Here is a 26,187-nt window from a genome sequence, read left to right as displayed (position 1 = left end):
TTGCAGATAATATGAAATACTTAGGTATAAACTTACCAAAACATGTGCAGGACTTACATGATGAAAACCACAAAGTGCTGATGAAAGAAATCAAAGATCTAAATAAATGGGGAGATATACCATGTTCATGAACTGTGATTTATCACAGTAAAGATGTCAATTCTCTCCAAGTTGATATACAGTTTTAACATAATTCCTGTCAAAATCCAGCAATAATTTCATGGATATAGATAAGATTATTGCAAAATTTATATGAAAAAGCAAAGGAACTAGAAAAGCTAAAACGATTTTGACAAAAGAAAAATAAAGTGGATGGAATCAGTCTCCCCAATTTTAAGACTTACTACACAGCTACTGTAATCAGGACTGTGTGGTATTATCAGAGGGAGAGACACACAGATCAACGGAACAGAACAGAGGACCCAGAAACAGACCCACACAAATATGCCCAATTGATTTTTGACAAAGATGTAAGCACAGTTCAGTGCAGGAAAGATGGCTTTTTCAACAAATGGTGCTAGGGCAATTGGATGTCCATGGGCAAAAAAATAACCTTTGACCTAAACTTCGTATCTTATAAAAATTAACCCAAAATGGATTATAGACTTACATGTAAAATGTAAAGCTATAAAACTCCTGGGAAAAAAAGAAATAAATTCTAAAGATCTAGGGCAAGGCAGAATTCTTGGACACAAAAAGCATGTTGTTCAAAAGGAAAAACTGACAAATCAGATGTTTTAGGAGTAAAAACCTTTGCAAAACAAAACAAAACAAAACATGTTTAGAGGATGAAAAGATAAGCCATAGACTGGGAGAAAATATTTGCAAACCACATTTCTGACAAAGAGCTAACTTCTAAGATGAACCATGAGAGACAATGGACTCTGAAAAACAAACTGAGGGTTCTAGAGAGGAGGAGGGTGGGGGATGGGTTAGCCTGGTGGTGGGTATTAAAGAGGGCACGTTCTGCGTGGAGCACTGGGTGTTATGCACAAACAATGAATCATGGAACACTACATCAAGAACTAATGATGTAATGTATGGTGATTAACATAACAATAAAAAAATTTAAAAAAATTCTACATGTGAGTAAAATAAAAAAAAAAAGAGCTAACTTCTAAGATACATAAAGAATGATCACACTCGGGGCACCTGGGTGGCTCATTCATTGGGCGTCTGCCTTCAGCTCAGGTCATGGTCCCAGGGTCCTGGGATTGAGCCCTGCATCGGACTCCCGCTCCGCGGGAAGCCTGCTTCTCCCTCTCCCCCTCCCCCTGCTTGTGTTCCCTCTCTCGCTGTGTCTCTCTCTGTCAAATAAATAAATAAATTCTTAAAAAAAAAAAAGAGTGATCACACTCAACAGTAAAAAACTATCCAATGAGAAAATGGGCAAAAAATATGGTTATTTCACCAAAGAAGATATATCTGCAGATGGCAAATGAGCACGTGAGAAGCTGTTCGATGTCATCAGCCCTTAGGGAGATGCACCTTGAAACCGCACGGGATACCACCACACACCTGTGAGAATGGCTACAATAAAAAAGAGTGGCCACCCCAAACGCTGGCGAGGATGCAGACAAGCGGGTCACTCACACGGCTGGCGGGAACGTAACAGGTGCAGCCACCCCAGAAACCACCCTCGTGGTTTCTTAAACACTAAAGATGTGCATTTATTCCGGAGAAATGAAAATTTATGTCCTCACAAAAACCTGTACGTGATTTTCACAGCAGCTTTATTTATCTTAACTGCCCCAGACTGGAAGCACCTTCAACCAGCGATTGGTTAAATAGTCACGGGACATGGGACGTGCGCAGCAGCGACCGGGAAAGAAGTCCTCGGTTATAAAGCAGAACAGATTACTGATGCACTCAACAACCTGGATGAAGCTCCAGGGAACCAGGCTGAGTGAAGTCAGTCAACCCCCGAAGATTACCCACTGTGATTCCATTGTGTAACAGTCTTGAAGGGACAGAATTACAGGAGTGGAGAACAGACTGTTGGTCCCCAGGGTGAAGGAGGGGGTAGGAACAGGAGGTCAATGCCTGTGGCTCTGGGAGGACAGCATGCGGATCCGCGTGGGGGTACGAGGTTCTGCATCAGCGCCTACATCCTGGTGTTGGGGGAAACGGAGTAAAGGGCGCATGGAATCCCTCTGTGCTACTCCTCTTACAACTGCATGTGAATCAACAGTTACCACAAATGCACAATTTAATAACAAAAATAATAAGAGCAGCTGCTTTGACCCGAGATTGTACCAGGCAACTATTAATTCATGAAAGAGAAAGGGAGCCAAATATTTCCTCAGATAATTCCAACAAAACAACTATCCTGACACTGTGATGAGACTGAAGTTATAAAAAAAATAAAAGCCAGAGAGCAAAAAGTCACGAGCTCCTTTTGAGGGAAAGCATTTCGACCAAGTCCCCGGCTTCGATGCGAAGTCAGAACACCCACCTCATCCCTTCACCACCCACCCACTCACTCACACCCTCACCAGCACTCATTGTCATACTCACCCACCCACTCACACTCTCACCTACACGCATTCTCACACTCATGCCCTCACCTGCACACCCACTCACACTCACTCCCACACTCCCACACTCATTCACACCCACCCATACACCCACCCACCCACACATCCATCCACAGTCACACCCCCTACACACCCACCTACTCACCTGCACACCCACTCACACCTACACTCCCACTCATCCCCACACCCTTACACTCACACACTCATCTACACACCCTCCTATATTCACACCACCCACACACCCACTCACATTCACCCATATAACCACCCACACACCCACCCGCTCACTGACGCACGCTCACCTACTCCTTCACTCTCACCTACACACATGTACCCATCTACTTGCACACACCTGCTCACACACCTGCACACATGTGGGTCTTTCCCTGTGCCCACTTCACCAGCCTGTGTGGTCCTGGGAAGGCAGGAGGTATGACAGACACGTCCCTTGAGCACCTCTAGTACAGCCTGGCCTTGGCTGTCCTGGGAGATGGGGCCAGAGGATGCCCTGTGCCATCACCACTCTGTATATATCAAGGACCCTGGGCGTGGATGGCATGTTTAGGGGCACACGGAATGTACCCACGACTCTGAGAACTGCACACAGCCTGTATTTCTTTGCCCCATTCTGTGGTGAGGATGCAACTATGCCTCCAAACATCACAAACAAAAGGAGAAAGGATTCCCAGCCCTTCCCATAAGGGTGGAGCCCAAGGCCCACCCATGCAGGGTCCGTCCCATGTGCCCCTGGGAGGCATACAGACTCTGCACTGATTCCCTCCAGGGCAGGTAGAAGAGTGTGTGTACCCACTGGTCCTGGACACAGTGTGCAGAGGACACAGCCTCCTGACAGTCATACTCTGTGGTCATCGACTGGCCGCCCGGCCAGGGCGCTTTCACTGGGATATGTGGGGGGTATGTCTTGCTGCACATCACCAGTGACCTTCCAGAACCTCAAATCAGGCCATCATCCCCTTGCTGAAACTCGTGGGCATCTTCCCATTATGTAATTCCAGCCAGGCCCCCTCCCTCCCAGAACCCTGCCCCACGGCCTCTGGCACCAGACTCCCCGGCCCTACCACTTGCTTTCCCAGGACAGGACAAGTCCATGCACGCTGCCTGGCCCTCCTGCTATGCCCTGGGCCTCCTGCTGAGGGCGCTCCCAGCCAGGCCTCTACCTGCACCCAGTCCTCCTGGGCTGTCTTCCCCCACCGGCCTGGCCCTGTCACCCTGTGGGCAGAGGGCCCATTCACCTTCTTCATTCAATACTGAACCCGCGGTTCCCAGCACCATCCTGGGCCTACAAGAGGGCAGAGCAAATTCAGCAGCTACTCAAAGATCGGGTGATCTTTGCTCAGGTATACTGAGCACCAAGCCCAGGTCGGTCTCCGTGGCCTCACAGGACATTCTGAAATCAGAATGTAGTGATTTCTAAACTTGGACACTCATGAAACATCCAAGATTTGCTTTCCATTCCTCCTAGGCCCTCACCTTTTCACTCATTCATGTGGTCACTGAGGATCTGCTGGGGGCCGGCCTATGCAGGGGTGTGGGGATGCCAATTCCATTAGTTTCTGGTCTCTTTTGACTGTTTCTTCTCTTCTGCTTGTTCTTGTTCTTGTTCTTTTCTAGTTTCTGAAAGCGGGACCTCAGATTGTTGTCTGGAGATCTTTTCTCATGTTGGCATTTCAGGCTACAGATTTCTCTAGAGGTGCTGATTTACTTGTATCCAACAAGTTCTGATATAAGCAAATATTGCTCTCAGTTCAAGATATTCTGCAATTGCCTTTGATACTTCCTCTTTTACCAGCACATTATTTAGAGGTGTGTGTCTTGATTTTTAAGTATTTGGAAAAATTCTAGTTACCTCTGGTTACTGATTTCTAGTTTATTTCCACTCTGCTCAGAAAATACATGATTTCGGTTGTTTTAAATTTGTTAGTCTTTCATTTTTTTACACAGAACATGGTCCACCTTGTGAATGTCCTGTGTGCACATGGAGATATGTGTACTCCCGTTGTTGGGTGAGGTATCCTGTCTGGGTGGCTGAGATCTAGTTGGTGGGCCGTGCCAGTCCCTGGTTCTCTGCCCGTGCCGATATTCCGTCTGCCTGTCCCGCCGTTACTGACAGGATGGACTTGGGATCTCCAACTGTAACTCTGGCTTTCTCCTCTCCACCTTTCCATTCCATCAGTTTTTGTTTAGAGTACGGGAGGCCCTGTTATTCAATACACATACATCTGGGACTGAGAGGTCTTCTTGGTGAACTGGTCATTTTATACTGACGTGATGTCCTTCCTTACCCCTGGTGATTTTCCTTATCCTGATCCCACTTCATCTGATACTAATGTAGCCTCTCCAGCTGTCTTCTGATTAGTGTTCATGTGACACGTCTTCTGTCCTTTAACTTTTAACCTACCAACGTTGTATTTCATGTGGCTGTCTTATTGACTGCACATTGACTGATCTTTTTTAATACATTCTGATAATCTCTCACTTTCAATTGGTCAGTTTACACAATTTTCTTTTATATTTGCAGACTGAATAATTGTCAATCTAATGTGTATAGGTGTGTGTGCAATTCTGAAATAGTTTTAGATCCATGACTGGTTGCAAAAATAACACAGAGAGTTTCTGTGTGTCCCTCACTCACTTCCATTTGACATAACTGCAGTGTGCTACCACAAGTCACTGCCATTGGTAAGACGCTATGAATGATCTGCCCCCGTGTGCGTGTGTGTAGGTCTGTGAAGCCTTATCCCACGTTAGGTTTCTCTAACCACTTACAAAGCAGGAGCACCATAGAGACTCCTGATGCTCTCCCCAACCCCAGGCAACCACTACCATTTTGTCATTCCAAGAGCTGTATATGAATCAAATCAAACACATGCAATCTTTGGCGATGAGCTTTTTCCTGCTCAGCATGTGGATGCTCTCGAGGTCGCGGAGTTCGGCACAGCAGCGCAGGCTCCCTTCCTGCTGCATAGCATCCACTGTGTGGCTGCACCCTGGTTTGCGCAGCCTGGCCCCTCACAAAGGACGTATGCGTTGCTTCTGGGTTTTGTTGATTACAAACAAAGCAGCCAGGACAACAGTGTGCACGTGTTTGTGTGACTGTCCAGAAGCGGGATTGCTGGATTGCACGTCAAGTGCCTGTTGATGCGGGTAAGAAACGGACACGCTGTTGGCCAGAGTGGCCGCACCGCTTCCCCCGGCGGCCAGCAGACAGTCCAGCCGCTCTGTGTTCTCGCCTGAACCTGGGGCCGGGGGCGTTTTTACTTGAGCCACTTTGACAGGCGGCAGCGATACCTCGTTGAGGTTTAATCTGCTTTCTCTTATAGCTTCACGTCCTCATTTCCCAACCACTCACCCTATTTGGAAATGTGCCCGTGTAGGTCTTCTGTCCATTTTCCATCCGGAGAGCTTGCCTTCTTGCCTGGAGTCTGAAGCACTCTCCGTATATTGTGGATTCACACCCTTTGTTGGAATGTGATTTACAAAGATTTCCTGAGCTCCCGATGTATCTTCTCACATCCTGACAGGGTCGTTCACAGAGCAAATGGTTTTTTATTGTGACAAAGGTCAATTGTTCAATTTTATCTTTTATGGATGTGCCTCTTTCTCCTATATTTTCTCCTAAAGAGTAGTTTTATGTTTTACATTCAGATATTTGATCCAATTTGAGTTAACTATTGTATAAGCTATGATGTTTAAGTCAAGGGTTTTTTTGTTTTGTTTGTTTGGGGTTTGTTTTATTGTTTGTCTACAGATATGCAAAAGTTTCAATGCCATTTCCTGAAAAGACTACCCTTTCTGTATTAAATTGCTTTATTACCATTGTCCATACCCATGTGGGTGTACCCTGGCCCCTGGTGTGTTTCATTTATGTATGTGCCTATCTACCTACCACCTCCACATCTTGATTACTATAGCATTACCCTGTCCTAAAATTACTCCAACTTTATTCTTTTTCAAAACTGTCTTAGATTAACTAGTTCCTTTGTATTTTCATGAACAATCCTAAAATCAACTTGTTTATATCTATAAACACTCCCACTGGGACTTGGACAGGAATAGCATTAAACCTATAGACCTGTCTGGGAGACATCAACATCTTTGTAAGGTTGAGTGTCCCAGTGTGTGAACACGATGTCTTTGATTTCTCTCATTGGCATTTTGTAGTTTTCAGTATACGGAATCCTGTGCATATTTTGTTAGACCCAGAGCAAGTATCTAATTTTTTAGAGTTCTTGTAAATGGTATTGGGTTTTGAATTCAGTTTCTGATTGCTCATTGGTGGTCTGCAGAACAGTATTGACTTTTGTATGCTAACCTTGCATTCCTAAACAGGTCAACCTGCTTTAGTGGTTCCAGGAGTTTCTTGTAGACTTAATGCAGGCAATCATGTCATCTGCAAATAGAAAATAGGTTTATTTCTTCCTTCCAAATCTGTCTGCCTTTCATTTCTGTTTCCTGCCATACTGAGCTGGCTAAAACTGGGAGCATGATGCTCAACAGAGTGGTGAGAGCAGACACCCTTGTTTTGCTAATGATTTTAGGGGGAAGCATTAGTCTCTCACTATTAACTATAATGTTAGTTGGTAGGTATAGCTTATTACATTTTAAAAAAGAGAAATATTTATCTGAAAGAGAAAGAACGTGCATGAGTTGGGGGACAGGCAGAGGGACAATGCAGTCCCCCCTCAAGGGACAAGCAGACTCTGCACTGAGCAGGGAGCATGGAGCCAATCGCGGGGCTCAGTCTCACGACCCCAAGATCATGACCTGAGCTGAAACCAAGAGTTGGACACTTAATTGACCCAGGCGAGCCACCCAGGCGCCCCTAGCTTACTCTATTTTGATCAGAACCAAAACTTCATTCAATCTCTCATATTGATTAAACTGGCAAAATCTGTTTATAATCAATATTACCTAGAGAAATTCTGATAAATCAAATTTTCATTCTTTCTTAAAAGAATACTCAAATCAACAGAATTCTAGTAATATAAATATTGTCAGGGATGCCTGGGTAGCTCAGTTGTTAGGCATCTGCCTTCGGCTCAGGTCATGATCCCGGGGTCCTGGGATGGAGCCCCGCATCGGGCTCCCTGTTCCGCGGGAAGCCTGCTTCTCCCTCTCCCTTTGCCCCTCCCCCTCACTCATGCTCACTCACACACATTCTCTCTCTCAAATTAATAAAATCTTAAAAAAAAATATTGTCCTAACGAGACGCACGGCTGTACAGCAGCAGGATCAGTGACAGTGCCCACATGCTGGTGCTTTTACTCTGTAGACCCACCCTGTCCTCATGCTGGAGGGGCCGCTTCCACCTGTTTTACGAGAAAAGCAGGCGCACAACAGTGAACGACAAGCTAGTTCTAGAGCCCGTGCTCCTGACCACTAGACATTTTCATGCCGGTCAAATACAAAACCCACAGATGGTGTTTGACGTGAAGGAAAGAGTGTCATGTTTGAAAGTGGCATGTAACGTCCCATTGTAAGGCTTGTTTCTTCAAGGGAAGAGTAAACAGATTTGCATATTAAAGAGGAAGAAGTTTCACAGCTCTCTGTGGAATTCACAACAGCAATCACACTCACTTAAGCATACTCCCCTGCTCTCTCCCGACGCGAGGCCTCTCACCCTCAGAGAAGGGAGGAGAAGTTTTCCGCCAGCAAACCTCCAGCTGAGCCCATGCAGCTGCAGGGAGAGCCAGGCTGGGCCGACAGCCCTGCTGTGGCCCCATTAGTGGTACTCAGTCCAGGGCTCACCCAGGGCCTCCGCTGTCTGGGGGGAGGTGACCATGGAAGGAACCTCAAGGGACAACCACAGACTTGATTTATCGTGTTTAACAGCTCAGTGCCCCGTTAGGCTGCAGGAGGCCAGGACAGCAGAAACCGACAGAGCCTATTAGCTGCTTTATGCTCCTTGAGAGACTCACCCAGATTATGTCCTTGAGGCCATGAAGGGGAGGGGAGGCTTCAGTAATGTAATGCTCTTGCCAGTCAGTTAGCATTCGGCATCCGGAAGATTTTCAGCGCTTATGCAACCCTGACATCAGTGAGCATTCTACATGGCCTGCAGGCTCCTCACTCAGGTGTCCAGACAGACAAATGTGATGGGGCTGGGGAGCCTGCTCACCTTCCCTTCTTGCTCTAGAGGCCACCGCATGTTGGCCTCATGTCTAGAATGCTGCAGAGCTTTTCTCTTTCTAGCAATGTGTGGGCTTCATCCAGGGATGCCAAGATTTCTCAGGCCTCCCTTTGGGTCCAGGGTATAGCCGAGTGTATCTCTTACAAATGCTCTAGTTATTTCAAATATGTAATTCAAGATTTAAAACATCTCTGCTGTGGAGACAGGGCAGGACTCCTGAGACCTGTGTCTGGTCCTGCGTCTGACACCCCCACCCTCCCTGCAGTGACAAGCTATGTGTGAACCTGACCCTCCCTGAGGCCATGGGTAACAGAGCCCTGGCTTCTGTGTGTCCAGCGCCCGTGCTCAGTCTATCTTCCCACAGACCCTCTGGCCACAGTGGGAAGCCTACACGTCAGCAACACGCGATCCGACACTCCGTTCTCACCAGGTGCCGGGCACAGGGTGCAGGACGGGGAAGCACAGTCCTTGAGTAGCTCTCAGCTTGGAGAAGAAATTGGACTACAGGCTGGGACAGCCAGCAATCTAAAAGGTTGAAACTCAACATTCAATCCCTACCTCACCCTCCAGAATATACGTTCTAGATAGGTTAGAGGTAAGAAAGTTCCTCCTCTGGAAGGAAGGAAAGGACAGCTTCTTACAGCCTCAGGGTCCAGGAGATGTGAAGTGGGGAGAGGCTTGGGGATGGTCCTGTGCTTCCGCTGCAGTAGGACAGCAGGGGACGTCCCTCCTTCCTGCCCTGGCCCTGGTCAGGGACATCACCCAGCCTGTTGCTGGCAGACGTCTGAGACCACAGGGAGAAGCAGGCCTGGGCGAATTGGGCCCAGAGAAGCCAGGAGAATGGCAGAAACACATGCGGCCCACCTAGCCGAGGGGCCTGTGGACTCAGCACTCTATAGGTGCCAGTCAAGGAACGCCCCGCTTTCCTGATGTCCTGTGACTCAGCCGCTGGACAGCAGAGGGACAGAGCTGTGCTTACTGACTCCGTCCTCCACTTACAAGGATGGCAACATGACGCCGGGACCTGACCTGATTACGGAGGTATCTGTAGTGATGTGGCGTCCCACCTGGGACACAGCAAGGAGCCAGGCATGTGGCACAGCACAGGGGTGGACATGCCCCATACCAGCTGGGGACAGAAGACACTGAGTCGGGATGATCCAGGCGCTGGGGTTAGTAACTTGCTTCATGACCTGCACCCGCACAGCACACCTGCCTGTCGTTACCTCCACGGTGGGTCTGCATATCCTGAATTTCAGGACCCCTGGTAAGTAGGCCCCCTCTAGAGCGTGCCCAGTGATACAGCGAGAGGCCAGCAAGGAGGAGCCACCACACCGTGAATGGGCACACAACAAATAACCAAGAAAGGATGGGTGAGTTTAAGGGGGTGGCTACCAGCAAAAGCTAGAATATGAATTTTCAAAAAAAGATACCATTTACAAGAACATAAAAAAAATCAGGATAAATCTAACAAAAGGTGTGTGAAACCTTTTTGTAGAAATCTATAAAATATTATTAACAGAAATTAAAGACCTAACAGACTAAACAGAAATTAAAGAAGATATAATAAACTCACTTAATAATTAAAATGTTAATTCTCCCCAAATTGATCGGCAGATTCAATTTTATAGACAAGCTGGTTTCAAAACGTCTGTGAAAAATTCATCAGGCCAAGAGCAGCCAAGACTTAGTCCCTAAGAAAAAGGATGAACGGAAAAGTCTTATTTATGAGAAAGTACTTTAGCCCGTGTGCTGGGGGTAACAGGAGACAAGCAGGCTGCCAGAACACAAGAGTCTGGACGCACGGACACGCGGGGAGCAGAGCACGGGGCTCCCAACCCACATGCCCGGTGGACAGCACTACAAGGGGAAAATGAGACCGGAGCCTCACCCCCAAATAAACTCCGGGAGCAGGGGCCCTCAAGGAGAAGACTACACAGGACACTAGGAGCGGACAGAAGGACAGAGGCTTACGAGGCACGGAGAGCTTCCGTGGGTAGCACACAAGGGCTGAAGGATGTCAGAATCACGGTTTGTCAACCGACCGGAGAGAGGAGAGTGGTCCACAACGGGGCAGAAGATCTCTTCAGCTCATGTACTCGCTCAGGGCTCCCATCCGGAAAACACTTCCACGCTGCTCCCGGAAATGTAGGTGCAGCCCAAACGGCAGCAACTGCGCCCGACGGCAGTGGGTGTCATCAGCGGTGAGCAAAGCACAGACTGCAGTCACAGTGCGACACCGGCCGGCACAAACTCCAACACAACCCAGACCCTACTTCTCAGAGCTGGTGAGCGTGAGGCCGCTGGGGGCTGAGCCACTGCCCCCACAATTTACACGGGCACACTCAGTGTGGAAGCTGGTCCCACCCGGGAGGGGCGCCACGTGCCTTTGATCAGCTAGAAATTCTAATATTCTGATCAAATATTAACAAATAGGATCAGCAACATAAGACTAATAATACACAATACCTGAATGAGGTTTATTCTTGGAATGTACGTAACTTAAGCAGCAATTCCGTTCACAACATAAAACAAGGAGGAGCTCCATAACCACACAAACAGTAACAATACCTAACGCTGACCCCGTGTCTCCCGGGTGCAGGTACAGCCCTCCCCCCAGCCCTGCAGGGAAGGCGCATCTCTAGGCCGGGGAGGGGGTGGGGGGTGGGGGGTGGGGGTCAAGGGAGGAGCCCGCAGCTCACAGCTGGGGAGTGGGAAACAGAGCCCAAGGGCGCCCCGCTCTGCACGTGCTACTTGTCCACGGGTGCTGGAAAGGCCAGCAACAGAGCCCCACAGCTGCCATGACAAGCAGAAGTAGGGGCAGGAGAAACACCTCCGGTAAAGAGCATTTATCCCCCCAAAATTCAAGTCTGTGTCCTCATGACCATTTTTTACTGGGGAGGAGGCAGAGCACAGAGCTCCTAATTCCAGTTTTTATTATAACAAAGTGGTAACTTATACCAAAAAAACTGTGAGAACCTGCGAAGAATTTTAGATAAATACAACAAAAGAAAGGGTGCGCCAAGGACCATCCTCTTCTGTCAGGTCTGAGGCTCTGAGGACAGGAGGAGCCGGTCCTGCACATCACTGTCTCCCACAGAAGCCCAGTGTGAGGAACGGTCACCATGCGGCCCCAGAGGGTCCGTTGGGGTGGTGGCGCCCCTCATCCTTCTGAGCCTGGTTAGGGTCAGGGACCCCTCGCTCACTCTGGAGCCCTGCCCTGGGATGCAGGGGTGAGGCAGCCCAGCTGGCAGTGAGGGCAGGGGAAGCACCCATAAGGGCACAGGTGCAAACCCCAGAGGAGGAGCTCAGAGCCCCCTTGGCCCTCAGGCCCCCCAGAGAGGAGGTTCTTATTACCTGAGGGGGCCCAGAGTGCAGGAGGGGCGTGCAGGCGGCCCAGCCCAGTGTTGGCCACCCGCTCTGCCCAGGGCCACCCAGAGCCCCCTTCCTCAGTAGGTGTCTCTGTGGGGTGCACAGTGAAGGGTTCCCCTTATCGTGAGGGCCAGCTGCTCTTCCCTAAGAGGACTTAGGGTCACCTCAGCCCCCAGGATATGAGAGCTCATGGGCACAGAGATGTGACAGCACTGCAAACAAGATCACCAACCCTACGGCACGTGGATGGGACACAGAGGCCAGAGGCAGCCAGTGGCTTGCCCTCGGTCACAGGTGTGCAGCAGGAGGGCCTGGGGGACCAGCCTCGTCACCTCAGGGCCCAGAATCGTGCAGCCAGATGACGGCTGTCCCTGGCCCAGCCAGTCCTTGTGCAGCTGCTGTGCAACAGGCAGTGAGTCTGTGGGGCGCAGCTGGGCCCCGCTCCCCTGCGCTAGCCCCGAGGCCCCCGTAGCTGTGCTGGCAGGCCTCCTGGACACGGACTGGTGCTGTTGGAGGGTTCTTCCAACAGCACAGGCAAAATCATAGATTACTCTCAACTATGTGGAAAAATAAGCTAAAATTAGTTGAGTAGGTAATTTCTTTCAATGTCTTTTTTTTTAAAGATTAAAAAAAATATTAATGAGAGAGAGAAAGAGAGAAAGGGAACATGTACACAAGCCGGGCGAGGGCAGAGGCAGAGGGAGAAGCAGGCTCCCCGCTGAGCAGGGAGCCCGATGCAGGGCTCGATCCCAGGACCCCGGGATCATGACCTGAGCCGAAGGCAGACGCTTCACTGACTGAGCCACCCAGGCGCCCCATCGTCTTAATATTTTAATAACAACATAATTACAGTGTGACAAGTGACATCTGCTAAAAATAAAATAATTTTCAAAAAAAAGTATAAGTGAAAGCAACTAAAACCATTAGGACCCTTCCCAAATGAAGGGAAGGAAAACTGGGGGAAAGAGGAAGACAACACATGTCACTACAGGAATGAACCAGAACGGGAGACGGCGGCGCGGGGACATGAGGTGCTGAGAGCAGACAAGCTCCGCAGGACACAGGAGGCCACGGCACAGAACTAAACATTAAACACGAGGAAAAAGCAAGGAAGGAAAGGAAGGAAAAACCTTCCCACTGGGGAGGTGCTTTTTCGGGGAAAAAGCAAATTAGATAAACAACAAAAAAGACAAAAAATTCAAGTTTAAAGTATGACTAAAACCTACAGAAAACCAGATTAAAAGCCTATGGACACCATAACCTGGACCCTGAACCTGGCAGCGCTGACCTGACAGCATCTCTGACGAAGCCGCGGGACGAGCGTGTGAGGTGCAACTGTGGACAAAGCGTGATGCTCGGCGGAGCGTACGGTGGTCTGGCCACTGGAGCCCCCAGCCCGTGTCCCCTGCCGGGTGAGCTGCCTGCCCACGGCGGAAGGCCCCCTGAGTGTCCTGGGAGGAGCCTGGAGGGGCAGGAGGGGGACAGGTCAGGAGACGGCAAGGGGGCGCCAGTGGTGGGCCTGCCCCCACGGGCTTCTCGCTGTGCTGAGGGGTCTGCACCTGGGAGCGTGTCCCACGTGGTGGGAGCCGACCGAGGGTCATGCGGGAGGGAGCCTGAGGCGCGGCCTGACCCCTGGGGTGGGCCCCTCCCTCTGCCAGACTCACTCTGGGGTCGGGGGGGGGGGCAGCTGCAATGCCCCCTGGGCACCTGAGTGGTCGTGGCCTGGTGTAGGGGCTGGGGGCAGCTTCAGCAGTGGGATGGGGGGCTGTGAGGTCACAACCTCCTGAGTCACTGACCTCACTGACCATCGGCACCCCTCCCCCCAGCTGATGCTCCTGATGAGCTCTAATCCCCTGACTTCAATCCCTGATGGCCCCTTAATCCTGCAAACCTGCAGCAGCCTGTGGCTTTGATTATTTATTATTTCAGGGTGTGTCAGAGAAAGATGCGCACACGGGCAACCTCTGACCTTTCCCACTTGTCAACACTCAAGGGCAGATCTATAATCCGTGCACAGACACTGCACAGGTGAACCTGACGGAGCAAGCGGAGCGGGCTGCCCAGAGTCTCGGGTTTGTGTCACACGAGCTTTGTTAAGCAGGGACTCTGCTACAGCAGAGCCTGACATCTGATGGAGGGGAGGTTCTGAGCTGGCTGACAGAGCTGACCCGGCCCCTACAGGCCCCCTGGCAGGACACATGGCCCCGGCCTCCTTCCCGCTCAGCCACGGTCTCTGCACACCTGGGGGTCAAGGGACGGGGAGGGAGAGGGGGCCCTGGTATTGCCCAGGGACACAGGGGCCGTGGACACAGCCAGGGGACCAGGGGACAGGTCAGCAGGAGTGCTTCCCGGCCCTGCGTCCTCCCTCCTCCCCCCGCCCAGCCTGAGGGAGGAGTTCAGGAACAGACGCTCAGAAGGTCAAAGATACTCATCTCTCGGTCACCAGGGCCAGTGGCTTTTTAAAGATTTGATTATAAAGCAGCAGACCCCTTTTCAAAACCAGTAAAAAGAACAAAATAAGAAGGCAAACAAGCAGAGCTGGTCCAGCTGAGGTGTGAGTGGGCAGAGAGAGCGGGCACCAGGGGCTCTGAGACAGGCAGCCGGGGAAACAGAGCACCCTGAACGCCCCACCCACCTAAGGGGATGCTCTCACCCGACCCTTCCCTTAGCATATTTGCGTTCACACACTGCCTTTTTGTTGTGCATAAATATCACACGACGTGTGCCTGTGACTAGGTGTAATTCACAGGCATGAAAATGCACAGGTTGATTTTCACACGTTGCACTCACCCATCTGACCAGCAATTCTCGGCACGGAACATTCCAGGTCTGCAGAGAGGTGCCTCTGGCCCCGTGCTGCGGCCCCCACCAGCCCACCCAGCCCTGCTGGCTGCCATCCCCGCGGTGCCTGCCCTGTTCTGCCACCCCAACAATCCCCATGCTCTTGTGTCCGGCGTCCCTCACACAGAGCCATGTTTCCGAGAGCCGTCCGCGTGCTGTGAGCGGCAGTCGGGTTCTCTCTGGGGCTCCGGGCGCGAACATGGGCACTTGTGCTGGCCCTTCTCCAGTTTGGGGCTGAGGAACAAAGTTGGTGCATCGTGCACATGTCTGTGTGGAGACATGGGCCCTGCTGGGGTCCTGGCCGTCCTCCCCTGAGGTCTCCACGCAGGACAGTCCACTCACTTTCCCAGCTACACAGCGCCTGCCGTCCTGACAGCAGGCACCTCCTGAACACTGCGCACTCCTCTGTAGGGAGACGGACTCCCGGAGGGAAAGCTGTGGGGTCTGTTTGCATAGACGCCTGCCTGGCGCAGCTGGCGCAGACCTCACTGCCCTCCAGGTGGGCCTCCTTGGGACGCTGCCATCGCGGGCGCGCAGTGTGGGCCCGGTCTGCGTTTTGTAAGAACTGCATGGTCACTGCGCGGCGGCTGCTGCTCCCATCCTCAGCGGTCACCTTTACTGAGCTGCTACTGGGTCCTGGCCGGCCGTTCTGTGCAGGCGCGTGAGCTCGCTCCCTCCGTCGGCGCCTAACGGGATGTGTGCTTTGCTGAGGATGCCCTTCCCCAGAAAAGACTGTTTTAAAAAGCCCGACATACATTTTCTATGAACCTTCTATAGATTTGTTACCTTTAGCTTATTACTCCCTCTCAAATACACTTGTGCTGGGTGTAAGGTAAAGTCTAAATTTGGTGTTTTTTAAATAACTACCTAATTAACCCAACAGCATTTATTGACTAGTCTATCCATTCCTATTGATTCAAATGCCACTTTGACTAAAGCAAAGCAAGCCCACCTCCCTGCAGCTCTGTCCCCCACCCGCGAATTCCATCTCTTGCACCCAGTAGTATGCTTTTTACACAGACGCATTTTCTTTTCCCATCTTGGGTTCTTCTGGATGTTTTTAATGCTGCCCCTCCCCCTCCACACCCGATCGCGTGGGGGCTGCCTGCTCAGGGGAGGGGCCCCAGGCAGGGGGAGGATGTGCACAGCTGGCTTAGGAGCTGGCGGTCCTCTGTCTCTCTGGGACTCGTCCCCTGCCCACAGCCAGCACCCCAGAGATGCTGGACAGGACAGTGACTCTTGGGGTCCCCTGGCCAGCCAGCAGACTGCCCAAGCTCACCCCCTTCCCAGGCAAGGGTCCCTTCTTCCCTGGTTTTCCCGGACTCTCTGCTCAGCAGCGGGGCAGACGGAGCACTGCTGGGTAGTGGGGTCTGCTGCACAGCAAAGGCACAGGCAGAACAGGCTGTAAGGCTGCAGCATGGGAAGGCCTGACTTGCACACCAGGGTTGCCCGCCATATAAAACACAGAACCACACCAAGGGGCTCCCCACAGGTGGGTCTGGTTCCTATCTGACCCGACAGATCACTGGACCCCTGTGCTCTGGGGCCCGACTCGTGCTCAGCTAGGACACTGTCAGCCTCTGATATGGCTGCATCCACGGAACACAGGCTCACTGCCCGGGCCGTGTGTGACCGCCATCCACACGTTTGCTCCTGTGCGGTCGGCACCGGTGGCTCCCACACCTACGTGGACGTCAGCATCACCGGAAGGTTTGACAAATCACTGACCAGGCTCACCCGGGGTTCTGACAGCTGGCCGGGGGTAGCTGAGAACCTGTCTCTCCCAGAGAGTTCTCGGGTGATGGTGATGGCAGTCCACGACCCTCTCCGAGAACCACTGACCTGCACGCAGCCAGTGCTCAGGGAGAAGGCAACCCAGGGCTCTCCCAACAGGCACCCCCCACACACCAGCTCTGCCCATGCCCCCACCTCAGCCAGAATGAAGACGTCTTTCAGAGGCTCCAGCTGTGGGGTGTGCGGGACCCCAAATCTTCCTGAGGCTTCCTTGCTTCTTGGTGGTGGGCGTCTGCCTTCTTATGCAGAGCCGGGGCCTCACAGAGATGGCACACGCCCTGGGCAAGCCAAGCACGACAGGCCAGCCAGGCCCAACACCAGTGTGGCTCTTTCAGTTCCTAGGTGAGTCAATGCCAAAGCGCTGAGTGTGCTGTTCAGAGACATCCCCTTGCCCGCTGTGTGTTCTCTGCCCGGGTGGGCGGGAAAGAGAAGGCCATGTACAGTGAGCGACTGCATGGACAAGTTCGGAGCTCCGCACCCTCTTGCTTTGTGTTAGGACACTCTTTTGAGAAGTACGAAGGGACGTAGACATTGCCTCTGCATTGTTATACCTATGTTATTTCTGGGGGAAAAAATTATCCACTCCTCCGCTAAGTAAGGGAAAATAAACATCCTGTAACACTTGCCAGAATGCTGGTTTTATTTCTAAAGACAACAGTTCTCATTTTCCCCCAATGGCAATAAACTGGGGGGGCGGGCGGTTATGATTTTATAATTTCACATGAACACACTTTCTCGCATGTCTTAGTCTTGCTCACACCCAGGACGACCGTATGTGCACACTGTCCTGGCCTTGGGGATGCACGCTAGGCAAGGCAGGAAGACGAGCGGTTCAACACGGCACCGAAGTACGTGCGGCTTTCCGCAGACTAACGGAAGCGTTTATAACCACAAATAATAACACCTTTGGAATTTTCTGCCCTATCTTAATGAAAAAGCAGGAGAAACCTCTTTCTTCCAGACTGTAAAATGGATAAGAACCTTTTAGAAATATTACATGCGATTCACTCAGAGGCTGCAGGTGGAAGGAGATGGAGACCATCCTTCTTTTGCTACCATGGGTACAACTGCTGTTTTACATCTAAAACGTCAAGTAATTCGTAATCCACATGTGTTTACATCTACTTCTGTGAACATAGCCATGGGCCCACGTTTCCTGGAAAGCTACTTAAAATACAAGTTTTAAATATTTTATCTCAGAAAGGCAAAAAGCTTTTCTTCTGTAGAACATCCTCCAATCAAATACCATTATGACTTCACTTCTGGAAGACTATTCTGGAGGCATCCTTCCCCAGCACACCCAGAAAGGAGAGCCTCTTTGTCTAAATACAGCACCAGTGGTACCCATTGTACAAACATTGCAAACACTTTATAGCCCACTCATTACCTGCCAGAATAGGTCTGTCAGAAGGATCCTGAGCTAACGGGTACCTTAGTTCATTTACAGGACAGCAAAATCAATCAATCAATCAATGTTTGTTATTTATACACATTCCACATCTGCTTGGTCATGGAGGAATCCCATTTGCCGGTCTTCCCATACATAAGAGAACCACATTATCTCTCAGTAGAAGTAACAAGCTCCAACAGTGCACATAGCATACGTGTATTAACCTGGTTCTGATATGTGGATTCCTCAGTGCTTTTGTACTAATGGGAGCCAGGAGCTCACCTGTTCGACGGCTCACACAAAGGCGCTGGCCGCACTGAGAGCACAGGGCCCCGGACGGCAGGGTGGCCAGTGTGTCTCGGGGGCGCCCTGTCCCCACCCCTCCCCCCAGTGTCACCAACGGACAGCTGTAAGACTGCACTCTCACTTTTCTACACACTAACACTTTAACATGAGAGCGGTAACAGTTGACCTTGATCCCTAAAAAGGAGCCATATTAAAATAGAACCTAATGTGAGGATCTTCCTCTGAATGTCACAGGGAAAATGCTGTGCCTGCCTCAGCAGGCCCTGCTAATAGCTCCCGAGGACCCGTGTGCACCCTGCTCCTTGACACACGGCCTGTTCTCCTGGCCAGAGCAGCCTCCCCCAGCCCCAGTACCCCTTACCTCAGAACAAAGCGGCTCTGGGAGGTCGGGAAGGGCTGGCTGGATGCGGCTATCAGACAGATGGCCACCCTCCTTGTCTAGAGAAGATGAAATGCTAAAGGAGAAAAATCAGAGTGGGTTTTGTCCTAACCAAAGGAGGCTACAAATCCCATTGGCCTCAGGTTGGAAACCTCGTGACATGGGACCGGGCACATGTGACCTACTTTTCGCCCAACTCCCCTCATTCCGTTGGAGGGGTGCACCCGGCACGGATGTGCTGTCATTTCAATGACTCCTTCCCCCAAACAGGGGCCAGCGCACACATGGGCATGCCTGCAGGACACAGGCTGCAGCAGCTCAGCCCTCGGAAAGGAAAGTGCGGGTGGGCCCCAATGATGGAAACGCAGCTCCTAGGGCCTGAGCAGTCACTGCTGCTGTCAGCTGTCTGTGCAGTCGGGCCTCGCACAAAGCTGGTCCTGTTGATGTACTTGGTCCTGAAGCTGCAGGATGAGGCGCTTGAAGCAGCACCAATTGCAAATTCTCTCCTTTTCCCACATTTTTTTTTTTTTTTGGTGATCTAGAGCTGCTAGGTCCAGGCCTAGAAGCAAACCGCACACTTAAGCTTCGAAACGCGTGAGCACTGTGTGTCCTTGACAGCCATCCTGATGCAGGGCTCTGGTATGGGCAGTGCTGACCGGAGGGCTGACAGGGCCCCGTGAGAGGTGGTGGGGAAGGCACGTCTGCCACTGAGCAGGAGAAAGTCGCCCTCAGTCCACCTTCTACTTGGCACTGTTAGCTCACCAGCTCACATGAAATCAGATGCAGACAAACGATAAAAACCCGTAACAGGCAGAGGTGAACACGTAGATGCAGAGAAGAATCGCTGCCCGTGAGGACAGGCTCTGGCTTTCTGGAGTCAGCAAAGGGGCACAGAAAGTGGGGGCATGCAGGCCCTACTGACCAAAGTTAGCCTGATTGTTCATTACAGGAAAAAATTTAAAATAGCACAAATATTGGATGCTCATTACAGAAAAAAATAGAAAATGCATTTATGCAAAAAATAACCTGTAATATCGTTACTCAGAAAGACCACCAGTGATAGTGGGGTATTTTAAGGTCCACCTAGTCACTTTTGTCTAAGAGGTGTGTGTCATTATATTTTTTAACAAAAATAGGACCAAACCGCCCACATTTGTCCTGTTTTCCTCATTTAACATTATGTATGAAATATTTTTCTATGTCAACATATTTAAATCTACATAACAATGATCAAATTCTCCATGGTATTTTTCTATTCTTATGCATAAAATTTTATGCATTTTTATGTAGAAAAATGTAACCAATCTGTAATGCTTATATTTCCAGGTTTTTGAGTTGTTACATATATTTTAAAGATTTTATTTATTTGAGAGAGAGAGCATGAGCCAGGGGAGGGGGCAGAGGGAGAGGGAGAAGCAGGCTCCCCGCTGAGCAGGGAGCCCGATGTGGGACTCCATCCAAGGACCCTGGGATCATGACCTGAGCCGAAGGCAGACGCTTTACTAACGGAGCCAGCCAGGCGCCCTGAGTGCTTACATCAAAGAATGCTTCCACAGTCCTCTTTGGGGTGGACCTCTTCTGCCCCTCTCTTGTTCCCTCGGAGTACACATTTACAGATATCATTCCTGGGTGGAAGGATACACATGCTTGAAGCTCGGCACAAAGTGACAAACTGGCTCAGTCAGTGACACTGCGTCATGAGGGCTGCTCCCTGTGCGTCCTGCAGCCTGGGCAGCTCTGTCCTCAGTGTCCAACTGAGCCCTGAGTCCCAGGGACGTCAGCCGCTAGTGGCCGAGCAAGCAGGAGGGTGCTGCGAGCCGGCCTGCAGACAGCCCTGCCATGTGTCTGGCCCCACCGGCTACTTCCCACCTTGCAGCAGGTGTCTGTGGAGGATCCATCCTCACTCTTGGAAAGATGAGGGAAGGAGCAGCATGGCTTGCTCTGGGTCATAAAGCTTGGGCCATGGAAACTCGGCTCTTGCCCATGGGGCGGCCGACAGCATCAAGTGCAGCTGAGGGCCTGGGGAGGACCGGACGCTGGCTGGTGGGTCTGGCCAGCGCAGGCCTCGGCCCTCGACAGGCAGGTCTGGTGCAAGGTAAGCAAGTGGTGACAGCAAGGCTAGCCATCCAGGGGGTTACCAGAAGCAGATGAACTGCCACGGGGCACGCCAGCCTGTTTCGTGCAGGTGGGAAGCAGAGAGAGCCTAGATGGAAAGGAAGTGGTATGAAGGACGGACATGAAGGACCAGAGTCACAAGCCAAAGGGTAGTGGCTGAGGGTGTGGGGGCCACAAAAGAGAAGAGGGGGTGCAGCCCGGAGGTCCAGAGAAATCAAGGGATGGGGGCACCCTGGGTGTCAGGGGCAGCCAAGAGAAACCAGGCCAGGTGAGAACTGAGGATGTGACCTTGGGCAGTTTCAGGGTAGAGGGTGCATTACAAATGGGGTGGGGGGATCCCCTCCTGCAAGCACCATACCACCCAGGGGTTGGCCAGCTGGGGGCACTCAGGGGCTTCAGGGTCATCGGGACGTGTGTCAGGCTCAGATGGCCGTGGGTTTCCCGTTCTCATGGGTTCCACCCATTGCTTCTGCAGCCATGTCCCATGCCCGACATGGGGTCAGGTGCCCAGACCATCGAGCACATGGGTACCTGGCAAATGCATCCAGGAAGAGGGCAGGCTAATGAGCAGTGCAGGGCTCCCCAGCATGCATCCACCTGGATTGGAAAAGAGGCAGAAAGCCCTGTATGGGGTTCCCTTGGCTCCCCGCTTTGGTGAGCTGCAGCTGGGCCTGGGCTCCAGGGGGGCCTGAAGAACCCCGGTCAGCCCTGGCTCTGGTTTACATAGCTGGCCTCACTCCTGACCACAGCCTGGGATGGGCCAGTCATGACAAAGGAGGCTTCCCATTTGGCTCCCATCCAAGTCCAGCAGAGTTCAATCCACTGTGACCAGTCATGGACATTCAGCCCAAACAGACACCTGGAAGTTGAAATGGTTTTAACCATCCTCAATGGGAAGAACAAAGAAAAGAGCAAAACAACACAGGCCACAGGCTTACGGAACTGGGTCAAGCACCATAGGATTAAAATGCTGAGCTGCAATTAACAAACCAACCAACCCAGACGGACAGTATGTGGGCAGAAGAGAAGCTGCTACTGAGAACAATGAAGACATCTGGAAAGGCAGTGAGGAGCCCAGTGTCCCTTACTATTAAGTTTTGTGACTTTTAAAAGATGACATGTTTCTTTGACAGCCACCTGGGGGGGTACGTTAACTCAGAACCTATATAATATTTGTGTTGTGAATCTGGATTAATAAACTACACGGTTTAAACATTCTCAATGGCTACCTTTGTGTCTCCGGGTGAGTAAAGCACCCTAGAATGTATTCTCAAGACCTGTGTAACATAAAGACACAGGTGAGTAAACTACAACCGGCCTGGGAAGGACCAAGGCATGCACGCCATGGAAGGAACTCAAGGTCTCAATCTGAGGCCAGAGAAAGTGGGTTCTGCAGGCTCGGCAGAGAGTCTGGGCCTCAGGGTCCTGGAACGCACAGAACACACAAGCTCTTGCACCTGTGCACACGCTCACACACTCTGCACACGTGCTCCTATAGGCACGCATACGCACACTGGCCACACACGATCCTGGATCTGTGCACACACATGCTCCTACACCTGTACGTGTACGCTCCTTCCCAGCACACCACACACACGACACTGCACCGTTGCACACACGGAAGGACTGTCAGGAGGGCCAGGCTAGCAGGCTGGCGCTCGTTTACGGAGGACCCAACAAACACGGGGACAACAGACCCAGCTCTTCAGAGTCCTCACCCAGCATTCTTGAGAAAATGGTGGGAGGAGGGCCAGGAGGGGTAAAAGCAGGGAATATTTAGGGAAAACAGTTCTAAGGGTTCCCATCCTCTTCAAACACTCAAGGGAAAAAGCCATGGATAAACGTTCTGTCTCAGCTTAGACCTGCTTCTTCAAACTCCACCTCAACCCTAGAGTCAGCCAGAAAAGCTATTCCTACATGACCATGCCCAGCGTCCACGGCCTGGCACTGCTCCCCAGTGACACCACATCATGGATGGAAGAGGGTCAAACACATATTGCCTCACTGTCCTCAGGCTGACTTTGTTACCTATGTTCCTGGTAAACACACAAGCAAACAAAAGATATTTACAGTCACTCACCTTCCCCCATAAGCAGGCTCTAAGAGTCAGAGCAGATCCATAGACAGCAAGTGTTCAGACTTATTGTGACTTAGAGCATCATAGCTGGAACTGGTGGCTGACAGGGTTGACTTTGTCCCACGGCTCACCTACCTGAAACAGAACACAGGGTATGTGAGTGTGCACGTTCATGACCTTGTCCATTAGGACTGAGGTGCTGCAGAACTGTTTCTTGCATTCGACAGACAAGTAGACATGTCTTAAGCATTCATGTATGAGGCACGTGTGGGATATGGAGATGAAATGCCAGAACTTGTCCTGGGAATACTGCCCAATATGCCCCAAATGAGGCAGCTCTAAACATTTCATAAAGGCTTCCATTTCAAAATGAGAAGTCCAAAAGAATTCTTTTTCGTAGAAGTCTTGCATTTCATAATGAGAAGTCCAAAAGAAGTTTTCTGGTGAAACTATAACAACTTTTGAGAGTGTAAATGAACAGCCAACCTTCTACTGACAATATTTAGTCCCATTCTCTCCCTCTCCCTCCCCCCTCCACTAATTTAAGAATAACAGTCATGAAGTTACATATTGACTCAAATGCACTGCTGGTTTGCCACTCTGGCAGGAAAGGTAACCACGCCATCCATCATACCCCACCCCATGTCTTGGCGCACACTCTCGTCCGGGCTGACCTGCTTTCCATGCTGCCTGGTGTTTTTCCAGAGAGTGTCAGTTTTGCTTGGATCTAAGTTTCCTGATGTTTTACTTCTTGAATTCACATTGGTTGCCCAAACTGGAAATTTAATCCCTAGTCACAGGTACCTGTTTTCATATATTATCCTTTTTACTGTGTTACAATTCTACTCTGTAAGTGTGTATTTATGATCTCCCTGTGAATTATGGTTACAGACACCTTAAAAGGCTTATTTACAACAGCATCCAACACTTGGAATTGTGAGGTCATAGCACCAAAAATAATTAGAAACCTATGTCCAATGTCTTTGCTTTTCACCAAGCCACTCAGGTAACCATTTTAGTCAATAAACCACAGCACTGACTGGCTTTGTCCCAAGCTAAAATGTCTTGTCCGTGTAATACATTGCGATTCAAAGTGAAAATAATTGTAAAACACTAAATTCAAGGAAATTCCGGGAAAGGTACTGTTGAGTAAGACCCTCCATCTTTCATATGGGTAAACAGTGCCTCGGTTGGGATGATAGTCACACACGAGTGCAGGAAAAGGTTGAATGTGTTACTGACTGGAGGTGAATGTGTTACTGACTGGAGGTGAATGTGTTACTGACTGGAGGACCAGAGAGGCCTAAGCTGTTGAGCTGGGTCTTAAGGTCAGTCAGTGGGAATTCATCAGAAAGCCCTGGAAGTATTTTAAAGAGGGATGCCATGACAATTCAATGGGGGAGAGAATAGTCTTTGCAACATATGGTGCTGGGCAAACTGGACACCCACATGCAAAGGGAACCTTACAACACATGCAAACATTAAGTCAAAATGGATGAAGGACCTAGACTTAGGAACTAAGACTATAAACGCTTATAGAAAATATTGGGAAAAATCATTATGACATTGGATTTGGCAATGAGGATTTCATGGATACAACACCAAAAAGCACAGGCAACAACAGCAAAACACATAAAGTAGACTTCATCAAAATTAAGAACTTTTGTGCATCAAAGGGCACTAACAAGAGAGAGAAAATACAACCAGCAGAATAGGAGAAAATACTTGCAAATCATGTATCTGAGAAGGGATTAATATCCAAACCACATAGAGAACTCCTGCAACTCAATAATAAAAAAAAATTTTAAGTGTGCAAAAGATTTGAATACATATTTCTCCAAAGAAGATGGGCAAATGGCTAAAGCACATGAAAAAGATGCTCAACATCATTAGTCATTAGAACAATGCAAATGAAAACCACAATGAGATACCACTTTGCATCCACTTAGGATGGCAATAACAGTAATAATAGTAGCAACAGTGATATTGAAAATAATTAGAAGGAGGGGAAGAAGACGGGAGAAGAAAAACAGAAAATTACAAGTGTCAGCCAGGATGTGGAGAAACTGGAACCCTCGTACACTGCTGGTAGAAATACAAAATTGCATAGCCACTCTGTTAACACTCTGTTAAACAGTCTCACAGTTTGTCAAAAAGTTAAACATAGAGTTACCATATGACCTAGCAATTCCACTCCTATGGGTCTACACATGAGAAATGAAGACATATGTTCACACAAAAACTTGCACATGAATGTTCATGGCAGCAATATTCATAGCAGCCAACGAGTGGAAACAACCCAAATGCCTATCACTTAATGAAGGGATAGACAAAATGTGGTCTATCCACACAATGGAACATGATTTAGCCACATGAAAAAGGAACGAGCCTTCAAAATGCAATATGGATGAACCTGGGAAACACTGAAGCTGAGTGAGCGAAGCCGGACACAAAAAGCCACACACTGTGTGATCCCATGTAGATGAGATGCCCAGAGAGGCAAGTCCACAGAGACGGAAGTAGACTCATGGCTCCCAGGGCTGAGGAAAGGTGAACGGGGTTAGCGATGCGACTAGTGATGTGCATGGGGCTTCCTTTGGGTCGATGAAATGTCCTAGTCTGTAGTTAGACAGTGGTGACGGCCGCACACCTTTGTGAATATACTAGAAACTGCTAAAATGTATGCTTTAAAAGTGTGGAGTTTATGGTATGTGAATTATACTCAACTTAAAAAAAAACAAAGGCAGGGGACCTGGGTGGCTTAGTCGGTGAAGCGTCTGCCTTTGGCTCAGGTCGGGATCCTGGGGTCCTGGGATCGAGCCCCCATTGGGCTCCCTGCTCGGCGGAGAGCCTGCTTCCCCCTTTCCCTCTCCCTCTGCCCCCCACCCCCGGCTTGTGTGCTCTCTCTCACGCTCTCAAATAAATAAGTAAATAAATAAATAAATAAATAAATAAATAAGTTCTTTAAAAGAAAACAAAGGTAATCAATACTCAAAAGTTAAAAAAAAAAGTAATGAAAGAAACCTCCCATGAAACATGCAGAACTAACGTGTGCTTACCTCCACTCTCACAGAAGGTGCACTTAAATCACACAAAATAAAAAGGCACAAACTCACAAGTACTAAAAGGTCAGGAGAAGAGGAAACAACCAGCATGAGCTGTCAGTACAATACTGGACTCTGAAAAGTGGATGGAAACGTGGTAAATGATTTGGCAAAGCCAGGA

The 26,187-nt window shown here is 50.0% G+C and overlaps 1 protein-coding gene across 14 annotated transcripts in view; it reads right to left on the bottom strand.

The window, feature by feature from the left end:
• Positions 1-26,187, bottom strand: part of PCBP3 (poly(rC) binding protein 3) — a 261,323-nt gene that overhangs the window by 43,758 nt on the left and 191,378 nt on the right. For 13 of the 14 annotated variants that reach the window (XM_073888874.1, XM_073888873.1, XM_073888879.1 and 10 more), the window contains one exon: positions 22,966-23,097. In XM_073888874.1, the coding sequence (XP_073744975.1) occupies positions 22,966-22,975 (10 nt within the window). In that variant the 5' untranslated portion in view covers positions 22,976-23,097. Of the gene's footprint in view, positions 1-18,752; positions 18,847-22,965; positions 23,098-26,187 lie in introns of all 14 variants that reach the window. The other variant, XM_073888882.1, reaches the window with a different exon arrangement.

Source organism: Callorhinus ursinus, unplaced genomic scaffold (genome assembly GCF_003265705.2).
Source record: "Callorhinus ursinus isolate GAN/ISIS: 27379988/994484 unplaced genomic scaffold, GSC_fseal_2.0 scaffold98, whole genome shotgun sequence".
Classification (NCBI taxonomy): domain Eukaryota; kingdom Metazoa; phylum Chordata; class Mammalia; order Carnivora; family Otariidae; genus Callorhinus; species Callorhinus ursinus.
The sequence above is the reverse complement of the archived record's forward strand: the minus strand, read 5'-3'. Positions and strand labels throughout refer to the sequence as shown.